The 25,700-nt window shown below is 40.2% G+C and overlaps 1 protein-coding gene across 2 annotated transcripts in view; it reads left to right on the top strand.

The window, feature by feature from the left end:
- ANO2 (anoctamin 2) overlaps positions 1–25,700 on the top strand; it is a 401,884-nt gene that overhangs the window by 167,646 nt on the left and 208,538 nt on the right. For both annotated transcript variants that reach the window (XM_077468552.1, XM_077468553.1), the window contains 4 exons: positions 1,127–1,181; positions 4,920–4,971; positions 17,487–17,542; positions 19,404–19,445. In XM_077468552.1, the coding sequence (XP_077324678.1) occupies positions 1,127–1,181; positions 4,920–4,971; positions 17,487–17,542; positions 19,404–19,445 (205 nt within the window). The remainder of the gene's footprint in view (positions 1–1,126; positions 1,182–4,919; positions 4,972–17,486; positions 17,543–19,403; positions 19,446–25,700) is intronic.

Consider the following 25,700-nt stretch of genomic DNA (forward strand, 5'->3'; position numbering starts at 1 on the left):
CTCTATTACTATTGTGGTAATAACTATAAAATGTTATACTCCCTATCACTTTCCACCAGGACAAAGAGAGACCGGAACACAGACCATAATAAAAAGCCTACCTTGATCATTTGCTCTTGTATGGGCATGGGGCATAATTAATTTTTAATGAATATCTTGTAACCTAGCTTGTATAAATTCATAGTAATTTCTTTGTACTCATCTATTTTGTTTATGAATAAACTATATCACTTTGATTCATGCATCCCCTCATTTCCACTCAGTAATAAAAACCCAACTAGGGTTTTTAAACTTCTTTAACTAGGGATGAGTAAATCTGCCTGGGTTTAGTTTGTGAACCGTTTCACATATGTTGTTAGAAGTGCAAGAAATTTATCTCAAAACCCCATTGAAGTCTTTGGGAAGGGGGAGGGAAAAGGGGTTGCAAATCTTGTTATTCAATTCTAGCTATTTGTAGGTCTAATAGCCAAGGTATTGTCAAGCAAAAGGCATGGGAAGCGAGGAACTGTCACGAAGGACACGTGCTGATGCCAAAATGGAAAAAAACAATAATAATAAAACAATATTTATCCCTACACAGTATTGTCATCTCTGCCTAACAGGTCCAACACACACTGACAATATGCCTGCTGTGAGACAATCCTTTTGGGTTATCCATATCCTTCAAATATTGGCTCTTGTGACTCTTGTGACCTGCTGATCAGGTAAAAGGCTATGCACTACATTATAGGTTGTTCCTTATTTCTAGGGTCCAAACTGCAAAGCTTATTGCGAAAAACTTGCAATTTACAAACTTTGCAAATCCTAGGGAATTAAGTACAAACCTAAACCTCATCCTTGCTTCTAACACTCAGTCCAAAATTAAATAAAACATTTTAGCATTACATTCCATTTAACTTATCCCACTCACCCAAGTGTAAAAATATTAAATCACAAATTCTATTTTGATATCCATTAAAATTACTTATGCAATAATACATAGATATATGGTAGCCTAATTACTACAATCTGAAAGAGTTAACGTTACAGTTACGTAAATGTTGACCAAATACAGTATTATATTGCTGTGTATAATGTTTTCTCTAAGTATTAACAATGTTTTTTTTTTTTTTTTTTTAATGCTTAGGTACGATATTAAAGACAAAGACACATTTTTTGACAATGCAACACGCAGTCGAATAGTAAGTATGTCTAAAGAACGAACTCCTAATGTTTGATGTAGCGTGCTGTTTGTTCAGACACTTCACATTCCTTTGTGTTCGTCTAGCCCGTTAGATATTTGTTATGGGTAGCGTAGCAACGTAACAATGCAACCAGGTGCTAGTTCTCCCGATGACTGACAATCCCCTACTAGCATAATGGCTGCAAGCGGTGTGTTTTCTCTGTCAGGGTGCCACCTCTACTATTTCTGGAATATGCTTGTTGTGTACAAGAACTCTAGTTTAAACAGAAACTTTACTAAGTGCATGTGTCCTAAAGGTGTCTCTGCCTTTTCAGGTGGAGCATCTTCATGTTGGGGCTTATACATAGGAGTAATGCGAAACAAGTCTTGTGTTGGGCTGTACTCTCCTGGGTGGTCACAGTAGTTGGAGGTCCAGGATAGTTATTAACCAGCTCAGCTCTCACACCTCTACACCCACTATGGAGACCAATTTCAAAATTTCCTGTTGTGCCTTAGCAATAACGTTGTCATCACTTAAGATAACAAATTTGTCCTGTTTACAATGATACTAAAATTATAACTCTGGTACAAAGCATTGAAAGGCTATTTACAAATTAAATAACATTTTTTTTTCTTATTTTGCACCATTTTTTAATGCAACACAAAAAAAAAAAAAAAAAAAAAAAATAACATATTAATGGTTAAAAAATGTACTGTGTGTGTGTACTTTGAAGAAATTTTTTTTGGATGTGTGTATCATCATGACCAAGATCCACAGTTGGTTAATGTCTACCTAAAGCCAAAACTTTATTTCAGTTTTGAGAAAATTAGGGAAGTGTTAGCCCTTGTACACACAGTTGGACATTCCGACAACAAAATCCATCGGATTTTGTCCAACGGATTTTGTCCAAAACTGGTGTTGCATACACACGGTCGGACAAAGTTGTCAGAAAATCTGATAGTTCAGAACGTGATGACGTAAATTAGTTACGACGGGACTATGTTCAGGCTAGTAGCCAATAGCTTTGGTCTCGGAATTTGATCTGAGCATGCATGGCACTTTGTCCGATCGGAATTCTCTACAAATGATCAGACAAAGTCCGATCGGAACATGTTGTCGGAAAATTTTATAGCCAAGCTCTCTCTGAATATCCGACGCAAACAGTCCGATGGAGCCCACACACGGTCGGATTATCCGACAACATGGTCCGATCGGACATTTTCCGTTGTGTACAAGGGCTCAGAACTCCTGTGAAAACTTTGCAGTTATTACTGGAATATGAACAGAAGAAAATCTTCCAATGAGAATGAGAAGAAGAAAAAAGGGGTTTGGGACTTTATATGAGGATGTTGAAATGTACCTCCATCCCTGACATTTGAGGCATAAGGAACAAGGTTTGGGCCTTTGTGTGAAACATGCAACCAGAGAGGCAACACAACACAATGATGTCTGGTGGGTAAACCATAATTGTGATCATCTATCTTGCATAGTAATGAAATACATCCAATATAAGAAAGTAAAGCATATAAACTTTAATTCCATAACACAGTACATAGCAATATAATAACATATTGGCATAGCAACTTAGTGTTATCACAATAGTAACATCATAGAAATGCCAGACTCATTGGGGGTTATTTACTAAAGGAAAATCCACTTTGCACTGCAAGTGCACTTGAAAGTGCACTTGGAAGTAAAGTCACTGTAGAACCGAGGGGGGCATGTGAGGAAGATAAAAAACAGCATTTTAGCTTGCACATGATTGGATGATAAAATCAGCAGAGCTGACACTTATTTCAGATCTACCCCTTAGATTTAGAGCGACTGCACTTCCAAGTGCACTTTCAGTGCACTTTCAAGTGCACCTGCAGTGCAAAGTGGATTTTCCTTTCTTAAATAACCCCCATTGTGTGTCTCCACAGTAAAAAAAAGAAAGTTAAAATTGGTAGAATCCAAAAGAACATGTTGTAGATATTATATAAAAGTAATATGGGGGCATCTAATATCTGGACTCGTTTCGTGGCTATATTGCCACTCTTCAGGAGAAGATGTGGTGTAGATGTCTATAAAAGTATTAATGCTAAATATTAAATAGGGTAATAATTAGAAGGAATAGTACAAGAGCAAGTCCCCCACTCATATAGACCAACCATGAGTCTGGGCACTGGATGGGGAGGGCCTAGGGCAAGATTTCAGATCCCCACCCCAAATTCCCTTTACCTTCTCGTTCTTTGCATGTCCCATGGGGTTTGGGTTGGGTGTACTGGGCGTCCTTGTCCAACTGGGATTTCATCTGGCCCCGGAGCTGCGATTGTTTTACTTTATTATATTAGATGTATTTTGTTACTATGCAAGTTAGATGGTCACAATTATGGTTTACCCACCAGAAATCATTATGTTGTGTTGCCTCCCTGGTTTCATGTTTCACACAAAGTACGAAACCTTACTCCTTATACTTCCAATGAGACCACCTGTCTAAGTGTGGATTTCTTCTCATTTTGGAGAAATCTTGTGTCACTTCCTGTTGTGTCTCCAGCACAAAAAGTGAGGGACAATCTCTCCAACAGAGCACAGGCATCAAATAGTAAACTGACAGGTACCCAAACTAAAACCAAAGAAAAGTCATAGTCATATAAACAATTTAACATATTAAAGCACAATGGGCTAAATGTAGCAAATAACTATTTAAAATTAGGAAAAAAGTTTTGACTTTAACTTTAAGAAATATAAAAAAATTTAATTGGAAAATGTGGGATCATTTAGTTTATTTATTAATCATTATCTATTTTTATTACAAAAAAAAAATGAAATTAGAAAGTTTTTAGTCCAAATTGGGGTTATTTTTTTTAAAGTAACCAGCTAAATGCCAAAGTTAGAGCAGGCTCTTCTAAAGCATGACCGCCCAAATACAGATATAGGAAATTTGGGGTTAGATTTTTTTTTCTACAACTAACCCTTTTGGTTCTTAACTATTACCTAAAAGGAGTAAGAGAAGCCAAATACTTATTGTTAAAATGGACACATTATTTTAAATAAAAATCATGATAGTAATAAAATCCTTCTTATGCTGTATCTCTCCTTTTCTGTCTGCAAAGATCCTAACACAAAATACTAAAGGGCAACAGCTCTTACAACTATTTATTGCATTGCTCGGGTAAAGAGAATCTCAATAATTAATTAAAAACAGCTATAAGCCCCTATGAATCTAGCTTTGTGTAGTCAATTTAACTACTGTATATGGATGTGGCCTAGTGTGTTTTAAATGTTGTCTTTCAGGGGAGAGTACTGCATGCTGTTTTTAATTTCCAAAAATGTGTAAAACAGTTCAAACTGAAGATTGATGTAACCCAGATCAAGCTTAGGTGCACCCTATGAGTGTCATTTGAATCACACAGGAACCGCACCATATTTCTAAACAATTCACATGCAATGTGCAAAGTGCAGTGCGATTCAAACTGCACCACATCCGTATCAAAGGGGTGCATGCAGTAATTTTGGGGACCATGGATATTGAACAGTTCTTTAATTTATTCATCAATCTGTGGGGACATAAGCTCAAAAAATTGTACACTGTAGGAGATATTAAATTGTCAGACCCGCCATGCAGAGCTTGGTACTGATTTCCAGACTCATTTAATGTAATGTCAGACATACGGACTGCCTGAGTTTCCCCCGGGAGCTCTGCACTTCTTATATCCAGTACAGATAAGGAAAGAAATTTAGAATCTGATGGTTTGCTATTTTTTTACATTTCAGGTTCATGAAATTTTAAAGCGAACGTCTTGCACAAAGGCCAAATACAGTATGGGTATGTATTAATGTTACACTTTTTTATTCTGAATATGATATGGTTAGGTTAGTGGCTGATCTACCTTTACCAAAACATTATGTCAGTATAAACAGTCTACAGGGACTGTAATAAAATCTTATATAATGTTTTAGTCATGTTGGAGTTGTAGTATTTAATTTTCGCATGCTAAAACACTGAGAGGAAGAGTTTTCAATCATGCTGCCTATAAAATGTTTGCAATTAGCACTATCCAAAAGGAGAAAGAACTTCATGGTAATGCCATGTTTTATATGGTCAATGGCTCCTTGAGCACTAGTGAAAGAGATCTTTAGCTGCTTGATGCAAGATTTGGTTATATTTAATATATTTATCCATTATTGGGTGGGCCTATTTAATGTAACGCTGGGGCACAGGCAATGAACTCCAAGACTCTTACTTCTGACACGTTCCCCGCATGTTGGTGATGTAATGTTCTATATCTACAAAGACATTTTAAAGATGAAGTACGGTAAACCCATCAGGGTTTACTTCCTCTTTCATTCCCTGCAAAGGCAAAGCATAATGGACTGCTATGCATCGCATAGTAGTCCATTATGTGTCACTTACCTGACACAGGAGCCAGCGATGTCACCGCTGTCCCCTGTAGTCCGGCGCATCCATCTTCTCAGTGGGGTCTTGCAGCTCCGCCACTGTCATTCGTGGAAGCCACAATGACGTCACTCCCACGCATGCGCACGGGAGCCGACACGCGCGACATCTTCGTCGTTGATGATGCCGCGCTCAGTGCGCCTGCGCTCCGCTGTCTACGGCGCATGCGCCATAGACAGTGGTGCCTGTCTTCGGGCAAATATCTCCTAAACCGTATAGGTTTAGGAGATATTTCTTGGACCTGCAGGTAAGCCTTAATCTAGGCTTACCTGTAGGTCAAAGTGTGTTGTAAGGGTTTACAACCACTTTAAGAATTGTGTTATGATCACGTTGAGTATTCAGGGCTTAGTGAAGATGTAATGTTCTAAGTATGTTACTATGTACACAGTAAATACTCTTCACTAAGCCTTTCCCACTGTTAGCGCAATTTTGCCACACCCACAAATTGTAGCGGTACGGCATGGGCACCACCTCATCAGGTCATCATTAACTGCATTACTTACTTTGCTAATAAATCATATTTAATATACTACACTCAGGTTGGTGCTTCCTGTGTCTCTCCCCCTTCTTTGATCTGTAGAACAGCCTGCCTGGGTATATTCAGGGAGCAGAGCTGTGGAGGAGAGTGGTTTACAGGGAGGGGGCTATGGAGGATAATGGTATACAGGGAGGGAGGCTGTGGAGGAGAGTGGTATACAGGGAGGGGGGCTGTGGAAGGGACTGAGATACATGGAAGGAGGGGCTTGAATACAAGGAGGGGGGCTGTGGAGGGGACTGAAGGGGGAAAGAGGGCATTGATGTAAAGGGGGCTGTGATGTAAATTGGGCAACTTGGATGCAAAGAGGTCTGTGATGTAAAGCGGGCACTGTATTGTAAAGGGGTGCTGTATTGCCACTATTTGTCTTCAGGCCAGTTCCAGAGGCGCAGCTGGCTGAAGAAATAGGTGGAGAGATGGCACAAAAAAACTCCACCCGCCACCCCCACTGTATACATGGGCAGGGCAAAGGGGTGGAGTCAGGGGTGTAGCCAATGGAGGGCAGGTGGCAAAATTAAGTTTCACCTAGGGTGTCAACAATCCTTGCACCAGTTCTGTACGTTTGTTACACTCTTGCTTGTGGCATGATCATTAACCACTTAACAACCAGCCCATAGCCGAATGACGGCTACAGGGCGGTTGTTTAACTCTGGGAGGCCGTCATATGACGTCCTCCCAGAATTCCGCTCTCGCGCGCCCCCTGGGGCGCGCACTCGAGAGCATCCATGACCGCCGGGTCCACAGGACCCGGCGCATCACGGATCACGGTAAATGGCCGCTCATCGCGGCTGTTTACCACGTGATTGCTCCATCAAATGACGGAGTGATCACTTGTAAACAAACCGGCGTCATAACATGTTATGACGCCGGTTCCTCCCTCCCCCTCTCTGTACCAATCGGTACAGCGGAGGGGAAAGAGATCGGTGTCAGCAGCGCTGTGGGCTGCAAGTGCCCACATCGCCGCTCACCGAAATGTAACCCCTCAATACCCTGCAATACTCTGCAGTACCAGCAGTACCAGCAATACTCTGCAGTACCAGCAGTACCAGCAATACTCTGCAGTACCAGCAATACTCTGCAGTATCAGCAGTACCAGCAATACTCTGCAGTACCAGCAGTACCAGCAATACTCTGCAGTACCAGCAGTACCAGCAAATACCCTGCAAATACTCTGCAGTACCAGCAAATACCCTGCAAATACCTTGCAACACCCGCCAATACTCTGCAACACCGGCCAATACTCTGCAACACCCGCCAATACTCTGCAATACCAGCTAATACTCTGCACTACCCTCCAATACTCTGCAGTACCCGCCAATACTCTGCAGTAAAATTCCAGCCAATACTCTGCAATACCCTGCCAATATTCTGCAATACCCTGCCATAAATTGCCATACTCGGAGATACCCAGCCATACTCGGAGATACCCTGCAATACCCAGCCATAGTCGGTGATACCCTACAATACCCAGCCATAGACGTCCCCCCCCCCCCGCTGCCCTCCGGTGCTTCTACTGACTCGCCAATACGATCAAAGCCAGAATCTTTTTTATTTTTTTATTTCAGGCTTTCCAGCCTAGAGGTGAGATATAGGGTCTTATTGACACCATATCTCACTGTAAAGAGGACCTGTCATGCCATATTCCTATTACAAGGGATGTTTACATTCCTTGTAATAGGAATAAAAGTGATCAAAAAATTTATTTTTGGGGAAAAAAATTCAAACTAAAATAAATTAAAGTAAAATGAACAATAAAATTATTATTTTTTTTAAAGCGCCCCTGTCCCCATGTGCTCGCACGCAGAAGCGAACGCATACGTAAGTCCCGCCCACATATGAAAACGGTGTTCAAACCACACATGTGAGGTATCGCTGCGAACGTTAGAGCGAGAGCAATAATTCTAGCCCTGGACCTCCTCTGTAACCCAAAACATATAACCAGTAAAAAAAAAATTAAATCGTCGCCTATGGGGATTTTTAAGTAGCGACGTTTGGCGCCATTCCACGAGCGTGTGCAATTTTGAAGAGTGACATGTTAGGTATCTATTTACTCAGCGTAACTTCATCTTTCACATTGTGCAAAAATTGGGTTAACTTTACTGTGTTTTTTTTTTAAGCACAAAACTGTTTTTTTTTCCCAAAAAAAGCATTCAAAAAATTGCTGCGCAAATACCGTGCGAGATAAAAAGTTGCAACAACCACCATTGTATTCTCCAGGGTGTTTGCTAAAAAAACATATATAATTTTTTGGGGTTCTATGTAATTTTCTAGCAAATAAATGATGATTTTTACATGTAGGAGAGAAATGTCAGAATTGTCCTGGGTGCTCCAGAACGCCTGATGGCGCTCCATGCATGTTGGGCCTCTGTATGTGGCCACACTGTGTAAAAGTCTCACACATGTGGTATCGCCGTACTCGGGAGTAATATCAGAATGTGTTTTGGGGTGTAATTTGTGGTATGCATATGTTGTGTGTGAGAAATAAACATAATATGACAATTTTGTGAAAAAAAAAAAAAAAGTTAAAAAAATCTTGATTTTGCAAAGAATTGTGGGAAAAAATGGCAACTTCAAAAAACTCATCATGCCTCTTACTAAATACATTGGAATGTCTTCTTTCCAAAAAGGGGTCATTTGGGGGGTATTTGTACTTTTCTGGCATGTTAGGGTCTCAAGAATTGAAATAGGCCGTCAGTAGTTCAGGTGTGATCAATTTTCAGATATTGGCACCATAGCTTGTCTATAACTTTCACAAAGACCAAATAATATCCACCAATTTGTACTTATTTTTACCAAAGATATGTAGTAGTATAAATTTTGACCAAAATTTATGAAGAAAAAATTACTAATCTGCTAAATTTTATAACAGAAACAAAGAAAAATATTTTTTTTTACAGAATTTTCGGTATTTTTTCTTTTATAGCACAAAAAATAAAAAACCGAGCGGTGATTAAATACCACCAAAAGAAAGCTCTATTTGTGTGAAAAAAAGGACAAACATTTCATATAGATCCAGTGTTTAATGACTGAGTAATTGTCATTCAAAATGTGAGAGCACCAAAAGCTGAAAATTGGTCTGGTTATTAAGGGTGTTTAAGTGCCCAGTGGTCAAGTGGTTAAACCATATTTTATGGTAAAAGGACTGTGGCATATGTTTTTTTGAATATAGCGGGAGTAGACTCAGGTTTTATTTAAAGCAGGGGTGCCCAACCAGTGGACAATGGAGCCCTCTGATGTGGCCCATGACCTTCTGCTCTGGAATAGCAGGTTGGCAAGCCCAGATCCAGAGCATCAATGTTGTGAATGAAGCCAGCTGTAGAGGAAGGAAGCAGCTGTGGAGCAGAGCTACATAAGGCAATGCTTCCTGTATAGCGCCACCTCCTGTCAGAGGCAGAGTGATACCAAATCCACTCTGCCTAGGACAGCAATAGCTGGTGATACCTGAATGGAGGCCTGTTATTAAATGTAAGTTTATACTAAAATCACAATGTATACATGGGCATATCTGTTCTGCAATGGTTACTGGGCTGCTATCAAACTTATCTGCAGGTGCAGCACAGGGTTACCTGCACTGAGTTATAGACTTCTGTTCTTACCTGCGGGTTTGGTGTGCTTTCAGTAAGTGCAGCACACCTGCAGGATATAATAGAAGTCTATGGCAAAGTGCAGCTAACACACAGGAAATTTGCAGGTGTACTGCGCTGCCCGCTCGGTGTGGGTAAACCACAGTGCATCAGTGTGAAAGCAGCCTTTGCCCCTTTAACACAATCGGTCCCACCAAATCAAACCCACCATCCACCTATACGGAGCAACAGACTTGTGGCCGTATATACACCCGCCTATGTCCAATCCGATCTGCTAAGAAAAAATACGTCCCTTTCCATCTGGGCAGATCAGAGGGCACATAGAGTAGGCCCATAGGGCTGTGTGGTTGTCATCCGCCCTCTCCACTCATTGTGGTCTGCAACCAGTTACCAAGTCGCTTAAGTTGCCCTCGCTCTTCAAAAGGTTGGGCACCCCTGATTTAAAGGATAAGTTCGCCTTTCAGAACATGTTACATGTTACACCCATAACATGTTACGAATGGACCAACCCCGCACCTCACCACTGTGACAGCTAGCGGGGTTCTTCTCCCTCCCCGCTAGCTGTCATAATTTTAAAAATACATGGCCAGGCGGGACTCTATCCCCACCCAGCCACGTCACTGATTGACAGGGCTATGTGCATTGAAAACTACAAGGTCCGGCAGACTTTGTGGCTGTCAGCTTGTAGTTTTCAAAGAACTACCACGGTGCTGTGGAGCACCGTGGTAGTTCATTCATGCTTCCTGTCAGATTGTATCTGCTTGCCCGTAAGGGATGCACGGGCAAGCAAATACACTGGCAGATCTGCAAATCACTGATGAAATGCTTTACAGGCTCCAAAAAAAAAAAAGGAAATGTTCATTTTTTTACCTGTAAAAATATGTACATTTATTATTTTTTAAAAAAAAATTAACTTATCCTTTAACTATGCCCCTTTAAGCCTCTCCCAAGGTTCCACTATTTTTTAATTGCAAGCTGTGTAAATATCCGAATTTTGCTTCAAATCAGCCTCTTGCAGTCAATGTACAATCACATTCAGACTGGGAGAGGGGGAAGCAATACAGCTAGCCATTTAAGCAGCTGTGCTCATGTGATAACAAGTAACATGCTTAAGAAAAAAGAGAAGAGTGGCAGAGAGGTGAGCATATCAGTTGGTCACTTTTTCTTCCAATGTCCAATCACAGGGTGAGAGCAGGTAAGGGACTGGTAAGGGCTTGGGTAGCTAAATACTTGGTTTCCTGGGTCTACCAAATAAGGTCTCTCAGACAGAACTGTGCTGTGTGACAGAGCTGTGTAAATCTCAGTACTGGATGGTCACAATTACAAATTCCTTAATAGTCAGTTCCAATATATGTTCTTTTTTTTAGCTGTTTGTCTGGATTCCAGATTGAATCAGTTAAGCCCTGTACACACGGTCGGAAATTCTGACGGAAAAGGTCTGATCGGATTATTTTGTCGGAAAATCCGATCGTGTGTGGGCTCTATCGGACTTTTTAAGAAGGAAATTCAGCCGGAAAAAATTTGAGAGCAGGATCTCAAATTTTCAGACAAAAAAATACGATCAGATCGTTTGTAGAGAATTCCGATTGGACAAAGTGCCATGCATGCTCAGATCAAATTACGAGACCAAAGCTATTGGCTATTAGCCTCAACGTAGTCCCGTCATAACGAATCGTCACCACGTCATCATCATCACGTTTCGAACAATCGGATTTTCCATCAACTTTGTCCGACCGTGTGTATGCAACACCAGTTTAGGACAAAGGTGTCCGTTTAGTAAACTGAGATAAGCTGAGATCAGGATGATCTCTGCTCATCTCAGAGCATTGCAGGTTTAATATACTGAGATCAGAAGATGGAGAACTATTTTTCTCTTCTCATCTCAGTCCACAGAACGGCTGCATTGACTGCAATAGAAACGGCATGTTTAGTATACAGAGATGCCACTTTATCTCTGTGATTCTCTTTCAAGTTCTCCTTTCTGGCTTCTCCAGCCCAGAGGTGGAGATATCAGGAGATCTCTGAGAGAGAATAGATTCTTCCTTCGTCCATCTGCCTGCATGGTCAATACTGAAAGTAAAAAATTTCTCTACTGCAGTGGAACATCCATCAAGAGCAGGTTAGATTTACATTAACTATACAATTACCAATTACACACACACATATATATATATATATATATATATATATATATATATATATATATATATATATATATATATATACAATTTTTTATATCTGTGTGTGTATATATTTATATCTGTTGTGTCCGTATGTGTATGTATATATATATATATATATATATATATATATCTGTATGTGTGTGTATAGATATATATATATATATATATATATATATATATATATATCCTCCGAGTCCTTCACATTTGTTTATAAGGCTGGGTTCACACTGCTGCGGGGGGAGAACCGGATGCGATTCGCACCGCAAATCACATCCGATCTCCGTAGCGATGCGAGTGCAGCCATACAGATAGTATGGCGGAATTCGCATCGCTCCCGCAGCAAACTCGCACGGGACCCTTTTTTTGGTCCGCAACAGAATCGGATCGTATGGGGGTTCACACCATGCGATCCGATTCCTGTGCGAGTCGGCAGATCGCACTGCGATATGCGGATGGAACTGGGGGTGTCATTAACATATCATTGACACTCCCAGCCGTTCGCATAGGGCAGTGTGAGTAATGCGATGCGGGAAAACGCCGCGGATTCGCGGCGTTCCCGCATCGCAGCGGTGTGAACCCGGCCTAAGGCTGGGTTCACACTGCTGCGGTTACGAGAACCGGATGTGATTCACACCGCACTGTAGTGCAAATCACATCCGATCTCTGTGCGATGCGAGTTGGCCAGGTTCACACTATAGCGATGCGGGAACGCCGCGAATCCGCGGCGTTTTACCGCATCACACACCTCCCGCCGGCAGTTCACATTGCCCTATGCGGACGGCTGGGAGTGTCAATGATATGTTAATGACACCCCCAGTTCCGTCCGCATATCGCAGTGCGATCTGCAGACTCGCACAGGAATCGGATCGCATGGTGTGAACACCCATGCGATCCGATTCTGTTGCGGACCAAAAAAAGGGTCCCGCGCGAGTTTGCTGTGGGAGCGATGCGAATTCAGCCATACTATCTGTATGGCTGAACTCGCATCGCTACGGAGATCGGATGTGATTTGCACTGCAGTGCGGTGCGAATCACATCCAGATCTCCCCCCGCAGCAGTGTGAACCCGGCCTAAATAGTATGGCTGAATTCGCATCGCACCCGCCCCAAACTCGCACAGGACCCTTTTTTTGGTCCGCAGCAGAATCGGATCGCATGGGTGTTCACACCATGCGATCTGATTCCTGTCCGAGTTTGCAGATCGCACTGCAATATGCGAACTGATCTGGGGGTGTCATTAACGTTTCACTGACACTCCCAGCAGTTCGCATAGGGCAGTGACTGTATTTTTATTTTTAATTTATATTTTTTATTTATTTAATTTATTTAATTTATTTAATATTTAATTTTTAATATTTAATATTTAATTTAATTTATAATTTAACAATATTTTTATTGTTATGCTTTTTAAAATTATTTAGAACTATTTAATATATATATATTTATTGTTTTTATATGAATGGTACATGTCTGCATGATAAATAAAGTACAATCATTTCAGATTACACCATTCACATAAATGTGCACATGTGTTATGCTTATGTATTAATCATTGTAATGTTTTACAGTTATGGGGTGTCTCTTTATTGGTTAGGGAGATTATATCTTTAATATTTTATTAATATGTGCAGTGTATGTGGAATGCTTCGTATTTAACTTTGGGGTTCTGATACTGAAATCTCATGAGCTACCGTGAGATTACAGAAACAGAAGCCGTTCAGGATTCTCAGAGCGTTTGTAGATCACATCTATTCTCAATGGGAGAAGTGATCTACATGATATATTAAGCTGCCACAAGGGGTAGAACAAATATCTCCGAGAACAGCAGAGAACTCGAGAGATGCAAAATATCAAAATATACTAAACGGACACCAAAATCCGTCAGAAAAATTCTGATGGATTTTGTGGTCGGAATGTCCAACCCTTTGTACAGGGCATTATACTTTAATAACACAGATAACAATGTTTCATTTAAAGCATTCAAATCCTCTCCATACTTTTATTTTATTGTTTCAATTTTAGTTAGTCCGCACTATTCATATTATACTCCATTAAGCTAACAAACTCAGTACTGTATTGATGAAGAAGAAAATGTTCTTTTGTAAACTTCTGACTCCAATCTAGTGTACGTTCTTTTCTTTTACCAAGTCATTTTAAGTTGGAAAAAATTCTTTTAAATGAAGATTTTCTCCTAAGTGCACATTACTGTGAATGCCTGTGCCTAGTATTTTATGATCTAGAAATTACTTTTTCCAGTAGCTCAGGGTACTTGGACCAATAATAGTATTTTTTTTGCTGACATAATATTATAAATGCAGGTAAATTTAGTGGGTAGTGGGTCTTTCCATTATTTTTGCTCCCATTTCAAACTGTATTTATACTGGCTTTACACCTACTAATTGTGAGCTGGGCTATCCAAAAGCCGTTAAGGTGTTGGCACAACGTAGGGACACAGGAGCCAGCTCTACCTGTGTGGTTGAATATAATCGGATTTTGCTGAGTGAGTCTTTTTTTTTTTCTTGCTACGTTTTGTATTTTGCTGTAGGGAAAACTGTTTTCTAGAGCAAGTGGTGGAAAGTAAAAAAAGTTATACAAAGATCTAAATTTCCTAAAGCTGGACAGTATATGCTAAGCAATAAACTCCCCTGAGTGTTAATTGCTTAGATTTTAATAAATAGGTGTGGAGAATCCAGTTTGATGGCTGATCGGCGAGCAAAATGTACTCATTATGTTTATTTGAAGAAACAACACTACCAAACTGAATCAGCAGGTGGAGCTGTGGGTGAAAAGGAATATGGTGGCTCTAAATAGCGGTAGAACTGGACATTAGTGGAAGGGGAGGAATCCCTCCATATAATTACACCCCTATGAACCGTCCCCAGGGCCAGGAATAATGAGTGGTAGGGAAACACATTAACAAAAACTGTGTCGAATTGAATCATATTGCGATACCCTGTTTTTAGCAATGTGTTAGTAAGGGCTTTTGAAGCTGGACATTGCTGTCAAACACTGTCTTCTGTTTTGCATGCAATTAAATTGCATCTCAGAAAGAGAGCTGTAGCTACAGAAATGCAGCACAAAACAGGTCAAACATAGGCCTAGAATGGTCATCTGCACTACACTGTTTAGATGAATGTGAAGGTGCGTTTGACATGTTTTTTAAATGCACGTCAAATACAGGAAAACAATGACTGTCTAGACAAGCTCTTAAACACTAGAATGCAAAGTCCACTTATTACATCAGGCCTCCAGCCACCCCCTTATTTTCAAATGGCTGCATGATAGCTGTAAAAAAGAAAAACATACCTGTGGCGAATGAAATAAAGTTGAAAATATACTTTACAGCCAGCTACTGCCTGTGGGGAGGGTGATGTCACCATCCGGATCTGGTGGGTAGGGTGTTGTCGGGTAGAGGGGAGCTATATCAGCAAACATCCATTCACTAATCCCTGCCAACCCGTAGGAACCTGGCAGCAGCAAGGAATTTGTCACGTATGCTGTCAGTTGTCACTTTTCCCAACTTGGGAAGAAGTAAATGGAGCATGATCTGTGCTCCATTAGCTGCAATGTAATAGCAATAAAGTTAATTGACAAAAAAATAAATAACGTTTAAAAAAGTTAAAGTTACACTCAAGAGAAGCCTATGTACAAAAATATCAATTACACTGCACATATTAAGTATCCTTGCAAAATGCTCTGCTGTCAACCCCCATAGTAATAGCAATAAAGTTTATTGACTAAAAAAAAAAAAAAAAAAAAAAAAAAGTTAAAAAAAGTTAAAGAGGAGCCTATGTACAAAAATATCAATTACACTGCACATGTTAAGTATCCTTGAAAAATACTATCACATTGGGGGCTGTCAGCCCCCTATGTAATAGCAATAAAGTTTATTGACAAAAAAAAAGTTTAAAAAAGTTAAAGTTACACTCGAGGAGACTATGTACAAAAATATAAATTACACTGCACATATCCTCACACAGGCTGGAGTGAGAGCACTAATCCCAGGGTTATCATTTATGGTTAACTCTACACTGATAACCTTAAAAAATATTTTGCCTATGAAAAATATTTTGTATCTGAAATTTGTTGCAGTTTTACGGGTGCGCAAAATTTTAAGATAGGTGGATCTAACTTGAGAAAGGGGTCTTTACCTTGAAACACTACCGCCTCCAACTGATCCTGAGTATCCATATGCCAGTGGAAATGTTTTTCTTGTGTCTAAAAATTTGTATTGATATACAGTATGTTATATGGTATATGCTATATCCTATCTCTCATCTGTTTCAGTGAATGAGTTATTATTATTATTATCATACAGGTTTTATATAGCGTTATATGGTATGGTAATGTCAATTAGAGTCTGCTTCTGTCTAGTTACTGTATATGAATTGTGGGGTGAGATTCGGTGTATGTTCTACTTTATACTGTCATGTCTTTATATGCGTTCCATAAATATATGAAATTTGAACTGCTGTTTGGTGTGCTGCCTATAATTTATAATATTAGAGTGTATTTTTTTTCTTGAAACCCAATTTGTATTTCAGGCACCCAAATTGAAATAAACTCTGTATATAAAGTGTGCCGATGCTCTGTTTTGGGTGTGCATTTTCCTTTTTATTTATTTATTTATTTTTTACTAACTTGTGAACATTTGTAATGTTTGACATGTTGGGTATCTATGTACTTAGTAAAATCTCATCTTATATATTTTAAAAAATGGCTAATATATTGCATTTGTGTGAATGAAAATGCATGTTAGTGTATTTGTTAGTGAAAATATGTTTGATAAAACAATTCACTGATATGACATAAAAAAATGCTATCCCCATTTTAGTCTCCAGGGCCTCTTCTTCAGAAAATATTTGATGTGTGTGGGTTTTAAATAATTTTCAGACCTAAAATGTGCATTTTAACACGTGTGCAACTAATTGCAAAAAAAGCTCTGGCACTGAAGGAGTTAAAGGATTTTCTAAACCCTAAAACAAAAATGTCATATATTTCAATTTAACATTCCTTAGCTGAGGTGGCTGTGTTCTTTTTTAGGCTTCTTTGCCTTTAATTTTACTTGGTGATCCTGTGAATAACTCACTTCCAGTACCTGGGTGGCTACACTTACCCCTCCACAATATCTATGGGTGGAGCCAAGATTGCCACCCAGACTGGACTTCAAGCATGTGTGCCTCTGTTAATCTTCATTACATGGGGGACAGAAAAAAACAAAAACTATAGTGTACAGAAGAAAGATAGCATTGATGTTGATGGCCTTTTAGAACAACACTGCATTTCTGAAAAGATCAACAGGTATTTTCTGTATTTGCCGGACATTTTTTTTAGCCTGTACATTGAAAACGAACACAACCACCACATCCAAAGTCTGGTAAAATGCTATATAATAAATTTTTTGGTCTTGGGTTTAGTTATCCTTTAAACTATTTAGTACTTGCCAAGACCCAAAATGGGGCAATTACAATCCAGCCTCATAGACTCAGGTTCCCCCCCCCCCAACTGTCCATGATCATTTTAGGAGTGTATGCTATGAAATATAATGTATTAAATATTCAATAGTATTTTGTTTATTTCTAAGGTATTACCACTTTGATAGCGAATAATGTCTACGAATCTGCCTATCCTTTGCATGATGTAAGTTTTTTTTTATTATATACATGCATGTATTGGGATATCTTAATACTCTTACCAAAATCAATAATGTTTACAATAGATAAAATAAAAAATAAAAAATAAACACACATATATATATATATATATATATATATATATATATATATATATATATATATATATATATATATATATATATATATATATATATATATATATATATATATACACACATAGTAAGTAAATTAGCAAAATTTCCAGTTGATGTAGTGTGTGTATATGTATATATATATATATATATATATATATATATATATATATATATATATATATATATATATATATATACACATATATACCCTTAAGTGAAATAGTTTCTTTGCCCTGCATTTAAGTAAATTAGCAAAATTCCCTGTTGATGTAGTGTGTATATATATATATACTATATACACACTACATCAACTGGGATTTTTGCTAATTTACTTAAATGCAGGGCAAAGAAACTGTTTCACTTAAGGGAGAAGTATAGCCAACGCTATTTTGGCTATGCTTCTCCTATTGATCACTGGAGTGCAGTTCATTCTGTACTTCTGTGACCCGTAATGACCACTGTCGACTGACGTCACTCAGCCATTCCAGGCTCAGGAAACTTTAAAGTCAGGATACACCCAAATGCCTGGATTGGCAGCTGGTTCAGCCTGAGCCACTAAAAGGCTGCGCCATCTGCTCCCGCCCCTCCACAGTCCAGTGCTCCAGTGAGCACTGGAGGGGCAGAGCTTACACGGGCCTAAGGACCTAACCCAGCCCCATGTGACAGCTCTGATCGCCTTATCAGACAATATCCAACCCCCAGCATTGTTATATAGAAGGATGGTATGTGAGCCTTATGCTCTGAATACTGGGAGGTACTGCAAAAGTCCCAACTGTTTCTGATTTGACAGGACTGTCCCCCTTATGGGGAACAGTTATCTCTATTTTTGGTCAGATGTAGTATTCACTGTACCCTTTAATAGAAACCCATGAAATCAATAATTTGAGGGATACTTATATATTTTTGTCCACATAGTGTAGATGTGATTAGCAAGGGTCTATGTTGAAAATATATTAGGTAGGGTAGGTGTACAGTATGTTTCTATATTCATAAATAAAGCACAATGAGTTAGAACTGTGCTGAGAAAACTGCTCTGCCCACCACATAATTGCCTATCCCAGTCACTTGTATGCAGTAGTTGCATTGGAGTCCAGCTGTCTAGTCTACACAATCCTCCTAATTCCCTGAGTCTGAGGAATAAGGAGTTGTGGAGATACATATTTATCCAGTGCATTCAGCAAACACATTTCCTCAGCTTATATGCCTCAATATTAATCTTTAGCAATCTATTCAATTAGAACTAAAGGCAAAAGATTTTTTTTTCATTTTGGATAGCTTAAGGAATGGTTATGAGCCTTTTCAGTTTTTTTTTGCCATCTGTGTCCTATTAGGGAGATTTCCCTTCACATCCTGCCCCATAGCCAAAACAGAATGTGATTAAAAATCCCTCCAAAGTGAGGGAATCCCTAATTGTCACCAGGGTCACCAGAACGAATGTCCCCATTTAAAGATTTCCCATGTAATTCTGTTCTAGGGACAACTCAAAATTTGTGATTTTCTTTCACTTTCTTTCCCTTTTACTATCACTCTCAGTGGTAATGTAATTAGGACTAAAAGAGAGGGTAAATCCCTCTTAAGGGGGACACAGACCACACAAAAAAACCCCTTCAAATTCATCTCCACTCTATCCAAAACTAGAAAAAAGCTTTGCCTTTAATTTAGTATATATAGAGTACTAGTATGTAAATCTTTGAAATTATTTTTTGGCTAAAAGCTTGTTTTGTTTTCTAGGGGGATTATGATCACAAAACTAGTGAATTAAATGAGAGAATGGTAAGTTATTTTTATTTTTTTAATAATTACTTTTCTTCCTAATTCACAATGTTATTGCATATAACTATCATAATTAACCCAATTATAATAATACTGTATACTAATATAGTATAATGTTCTTAAGAAATACTGTGACAATGATTGCATAGTTGAAAAAAAAAATCATCCATTGCATCACCTTAATCAGTGAAATTAAGAACAAATTCAGTTTTAGTTGTCCTTTATGCAACCCCTAGTCCCCTTCCTGAGGCCTTCACTGTGTGGCCTTTCCCGGTGCCACACAACCTTTTCTTTAAAATGTTCTGACCATCAGGAGGAGATTTCTACTTGTGTATTTTTTGGGTATTTGTCTTATGCCACCCCGTCCTACCCTAGCCTAATGTCTACCCATGGTATCACACTAACATGAGCAGATGGCATAGCCACACAAGGCATACAACGTCTTGAGGTATAAAGGCTAAAGGAGGCAGTTTAGCTACTCTGCGCCAGCACACCTAGATCTGAGGACTAGAAGAGTAGGGTAAACTGTTGAGTTTGTCTACTATTAGTTCAATTATAGCTATATTATCCGAGTGAGTAGCTGAGGGGGCTCATCTTGCACTCCCTGCTAAACACTCCTGAAGGTGGTAATATTGGGTATGAGGGCACAGAGTGGCACATACGCCAGAGTCTGCACACTGGACAAGATCTGTGTTGCAGCCAGATGAGTAAAACTGGAACCAGATCAGGAGGCAAAGGCAGAGTCCAGGAAACAAGCCAAGGTCAGTACAGCTGGGCAGGCAGGATACAAGGTAGAAGACAGTAGCAGAGACCAGAACGCAAGGCGGATCATATACGGTGAGGCAGAATGGTCAGGTCTCAGGTAAACAAGGGCAAGCTACTACTGCAACTTCCTTTTGCAGTGAGTGCTTCAGTTTATATAGACCACTGAGTGGCAAAACTAGTAACGAATGTGCATGCAAATTTTTGCGACAGGCTTATGCACAGGTGTAGGAAGTTTAATGCGCATGCCTGCAGCAGTTTCCTTCTGCTGCTGAGAATCTGGCCTTCCTTACACGTATACTATATATACGACACAGTATAAATATTTATAGACACAGTACACTATTCTGATATGTTATTACCCTCTCCAGAATACTATGACAACACTCAAAACACCCCAAAAATGTATTAATATGCTAATGCTATGAAAAACTGTAAAAGGTAACCTAACACCGGCCCCCCTTCCACGGCGCTGACCATCGGGCCCATCCTGGCCATGCAGGATGGAGAAGAGAGAGAGAAGTGGGGGTTTCAAATCCCCAGAGTGTCAGAGAGGCTCCGGGAGGAGTGACAGCTGAGAATAGTGGGCGGTAAGCATAGCGGGGACCGGAAGGGGGCGAGGAGGAGATCCGGTGTTAGGTCAGCTTTACAGTTTTTCTGTAAATGTGAACTAACCCTTTAAAGCTGAATTCCAGGCAGATACTAAATGCACAAACTACTGCAACTCTATAATCATTAATACATTAAATGTGTGAGTATCTAAATCTGACTTGGTATTAGCCTCTCCATACAGTAGAGCTCAGACTGGGGGAGGAAGAGGCATCACAAAGAGCCAATCAGATGTGCTGCATTGCAAGGAGCATGCTATTAGGAGGAAAGAGCAGAGTAACAGACGAGTTCATTAGTCTGCTGCTTCTCATTTCACTATCCAGTCACAGTGTGGGGGTGAGAAGGAGACCTGCAACTGAAAGTGAAACAGAAAAAGATCAGGCCCCATCTCCTGCTAGACGGGGCTGTGCTGTGTAAAGGACAGGATAAACAGACACACAAATGCAGTAATACCGGCATATCCCACTTTACGTACACTAATGTTTACATAATGTGCCTCACAAGAAAATCTTGATCCACTTGACATGGCATTGCTCCCGGTTTTTAACATTTAACATTGGCCTCTATGGGGAATCTTGGTCAGCTTGATGTGGCGCTGCTCCCAAACCATAAGTGACAGGGGCATCAAACTTGGGGAGCACTGAGAGGGGACCCGGGACTACAACATATTTGGGGTCGACCAGCTTGCCTAGGTAATCAGTTATGTCTGTAATTGCAATGCAGTACATGCATTGAGAAGTGAAAAAAGGTATTGCTTCACTTTAAGTACATTTTTGTTTTACAGACATGCTCTGGTCCCATTGTGTACTTAAAAGTGGGGTATGCCTGTACAACGCTTTTAAATGTATTGTATTTTATCTGGGTATTTAGTTATTTGCTTGGGGTTCAGCTTTAGGATAAGTGTCACCTACCTATTAGATGAGCCCGAACTGCGGAGGAAGGCCACGAGGCCCCTGGTAGAGTAAACAGGAGGCACAAGAGTGTAGAGTAACACGAGTCCCTGGCAGGATCAACAGCAAGAAGGAGAGCGCAGATTCCCAGGTGGCACTGTGCAGGGAGGTTAATATAAGTCATGTGATTCATGTTATTCTATAGCATAATTAATGTGTTTTGCGTGAGTTAATTTTCAGGCTAGTTCTTCTCTGCTCATATTAAGTTATTATTACTTTTACTCTTTATCATAAAAAGGGGCTATGTGTCCTCCCAATGTTGGTCTATATCTGCATGTAACAGAAAAAGGGCAAATACCAGCAATGATATGCTGGTCTCTCCCTTCACCAGTTCCTGGTAGTGCCACCCCTGATCATGCACTCATGAGGTTCTGAGGTTCCATAGGTAGACATGGAGGACAAACATACAGTTTATGCTATTTTTTTTTTTTGCATTTTTCTTATTTTTAGACCTAGCATTGGTTTCTCCTAGAGGTATGCATTTATGTACAACACTGTATAATCATAATTATGTGGCTTCAAAAACAGGAAGAACCACAGGCACATCCAGATCTATTTTGATGTGTGTTGTGTTTGCGGTTGCATTAATGTATATACATCATGTGGTCCTAAAATTAAGCACAGCACTAAATTGGCAGATGCACAATAGCATGTGTATACTATATCAATTCAACGAGAAATGTATTCCACTATCAGTCCTTAAAAGGAAATTATAATGTTTTTAGATCAGCTATATTTGTATACCTATGTTTTTTTGAAATTTACAATTTTATAAACTAAAGGCTAACCCACCCCACCTTTGCAAATTCCTATCAGTCTATCACTATGATAGGCTGCATAATTAGCCAATAGGAAGTTGGGGGAGGGGCTAAGGGAAAATCCCAACCTAACTAGGGGGGTTGACGCTTGATGATTATAGCAGTTTGGAATTTTGGGGTCCCAGGGCACACATATCTGAAGACGCCAACACCTTCACATACACGACAGTTCCGCTTTTTTTTGTTTTTTTTTACTGTTGGGTATACTTTACGTTTAAAAATCACAAAAGAAGGTTAAAAGCTCAAAGTCTCAAAAAATAGAACAGAAGAAAAAAGTGTGACGTAGTCACCAGTTAAGCAAACTCTAGCAAAAACTATGGCCAGTCTGAGAACTGCTGAGCTACAACATATTGCATTTTTAGTTTTTCTTTACAGTTGTTGAGATAAACTATCAGCCACATAGGGAGTGCATTGTTTTTGCTGTTTGGTGTGTCGGTTAACATAGTTAACATTGTGTTTGGTTTTTGGTGTCAGTTAACATATTAAAACTGGGTACACATGGGCCAAAAGGCAGTTAAATAAAAACGTCCGACAGTCGGCCGACATGTCGGTCTGTCCAACAGAAGCTGGGCGTGCATGCTGGAAAACCAGCATCCGACTGACTCGGGATCAGCGCTCTCAGCCAATGGCAGAGACCGCTGATCGGAGTGTTCCGGTGGGGAAGCTGCTCCCCTGTCAGAACAAAACAGCTCAGCAGGGGAGATTGTTTTTTTTTTTTTGTATTATAATTTAATTAATATTTAATAATATTTAATAATAACCATTTAACAAAGTGTATGTTTTTAAACTTGGCAATATACAAAAAGCCACTAATTTTCATGTTGAAAAGTCAAAGTGTCTTTTAAAACAAGTGATTGCAAAACTGTTTCATATAACATCTAATTAGTGCAATCTTCCCCGTCATTACATTTTCTGCTTGTGAATGCCATATAGTGTAACTGATTGGACAGTGATCACTCAGGACAACTGAGGTCCTACATGCTAGATTTTCTGCAGCTGTTGATAAAATAAAGTTTTGGGTTTTTTTGAGAAACAAAAAAAACTGGAACTGTTACTGTACATTTATTCATGAATTTATTTTAGCATCTGTGTTTAGGTAGCTTTCTAAAATAATTGTTAATCCAAAGTAAATGTAGGGCTAAGAGTGAGCAGGGTATATTTATAATATTAATATAGAGAGAAATATTTCTGCTATGAGGTGCGGAGAAGCCCTGTTCCCTTTTATCCCGCCTGTTAGGGCCTTTTATGAAGTGTTAAGTGTTAAAAACATTAAAAAAAACAGTTCTTTCCAAAAATACAATTCTGATTATTCACACATGGCTGCCCAGTTGTAGAACCTGCTTTACCGTTCCTCCATCCTTCATCTGTTTTCTATCTGTATAATGGCTTCAGTGTTTAATTTCCTGAAAAACACTAATCAGATTGCAAGGAATGGGGGAGTGATGCTCGCTTGAGTATCTTTTATGTAGATCTGCGCCTTTACCCATTACACAAAAAAATTAATCTGTAAGGGAAAATGGAGTGTATGCTTTTTGTAACTGGTGGGGACAACTCAACCCATTTCAGTAGTTCTATGTGCTTACCTGCCACTCCTTTAAGCCTGGGACTAGGAAAAAAAACTTTTATATTATAAATATGAAAGTGAGCAATTCTGGGTTCTAGGTTGTCAGATGTTGCCAGGAAAACAGCATATCAAGGACTCTTTGGGGTGTATTTACTAAAGGCAAATAGACTGAGCACTGTGCAAAGTGCAGTTGGACTCTGCAAGTGCAGCTGTTTCAGACAGGGCAGCTGATAAGCCAGTACAACCAGCTCCAATGTACCAGCCCGGCATCATCAGCTCAGCAGGGGGGGGCCCGGTCAGCTTCACAGACAGTGCAGAAATTTCAAAGGGGTCTTTCTAAAATACTCCCTTGCTCATCTCATTCTACTAGCTTAGGGAGTGTTTGTATACTCATATTTCCAGAGCCCCTCTCTGATGATGGAATGGTGGAGGCAGAGCAGTCGAGAGCAGGGGGCATTGCTAGGTGGCAAAAAGACCAGGGGCTTCAGCCCAAAGTCAGAGCCTGGCACTGCGGGGGGGGGGGGGTGGTTGGCGCTGGGGTTTTTGGCTGGGCGGTGGGGTTGTGTGGCAGCGGGAAAGCTCACTTTTTGGTTGCTACCTGGCTTACCAGTGCCCATCAATGCTGACCACTAAACTCACCTACCTGACACACTGAACTACCTGACACACACTGACCATTACTCTGACCTACCTGACATACATACACTGACCTACCTGACATACATAAACTGACCTACACTGACCTACCCTGACCTACCTGACAGAGATACACTGGCCTACCTGACATACATACACTGACCTACCTGACCAGAAGACAGACCTCATGTGTCCTGCAGCTCAGCCATGGTGTGCAGCGCGCTCATCATCCTCATCACAACAGGCAGCCAGAGACAGAACCAGAGGAGGAGAGGAGAGCCGCCCACCCGAGCACAGAGCGGGGATCTCATAGTGACATGGCGTGGCGGCTGCATTGTAATTCCAGCGGTCCCGGCATTGGGCCAGTGGGATATCCATCATAGGTGCTGCAGGCTCCAGAAGGCGGGACCTGCTATGTCACCCGGCCGCACTCGGCCATGCTTGGGATCAGATTGGGCCCCGCTCAGCGGACGTGCTCGGGATAATAAAAGGATTGTGCATGCCCAAATATCAGGGCCTTTTGGGGACCCACTCGGTGGACCAGCCCCCCTCAGCCCCCCCTCCCGATGCCACAGGTCGTGGGATTTTTTTTACATTTCGGGCGTATGCGCATTCTGCGCCTGCTTCTCATGCTGCTGTGCCATAGTTCCGGCTGCCTGCCAATGTGGCTGCCTATTGCCTACCCTGGCGGAGTGATCTTTCTCTGCTCAGGTTCCCACTCAGTAGCCAAAATCGAAAGGCTTATCTGAGGTGGGTGACAGCAGCAGAGGCAAGGATTGACAGCTGACTGGGTGCAGAGGGATCATGGATGGAGCACATATAGGCTGCGGGTTTAGTATGTTTTTTATGTAAATTAACTTTTTGTTGCCCACAGGTTTTTTTTTTTTTTATGTACTGCAGTATTGTGCCATGTTGA

This window comes from Lithobates pipiens, unplaced genomic scaffold (assembly GCF_037356315.1).
Source record: "Lithobates pipiens isolate NorthernLeopardFrog02 unplaced genomic scaffold, aLitPip1_a1.2 Scaffold_8, whole genome shotgun sequence".
Classification (NCBI taxonomy): Eukaryota; Metazoa; Chordata; class Amphibia; order Anura; family Ranidae; genus Lithobates; species Lithobates pipiens.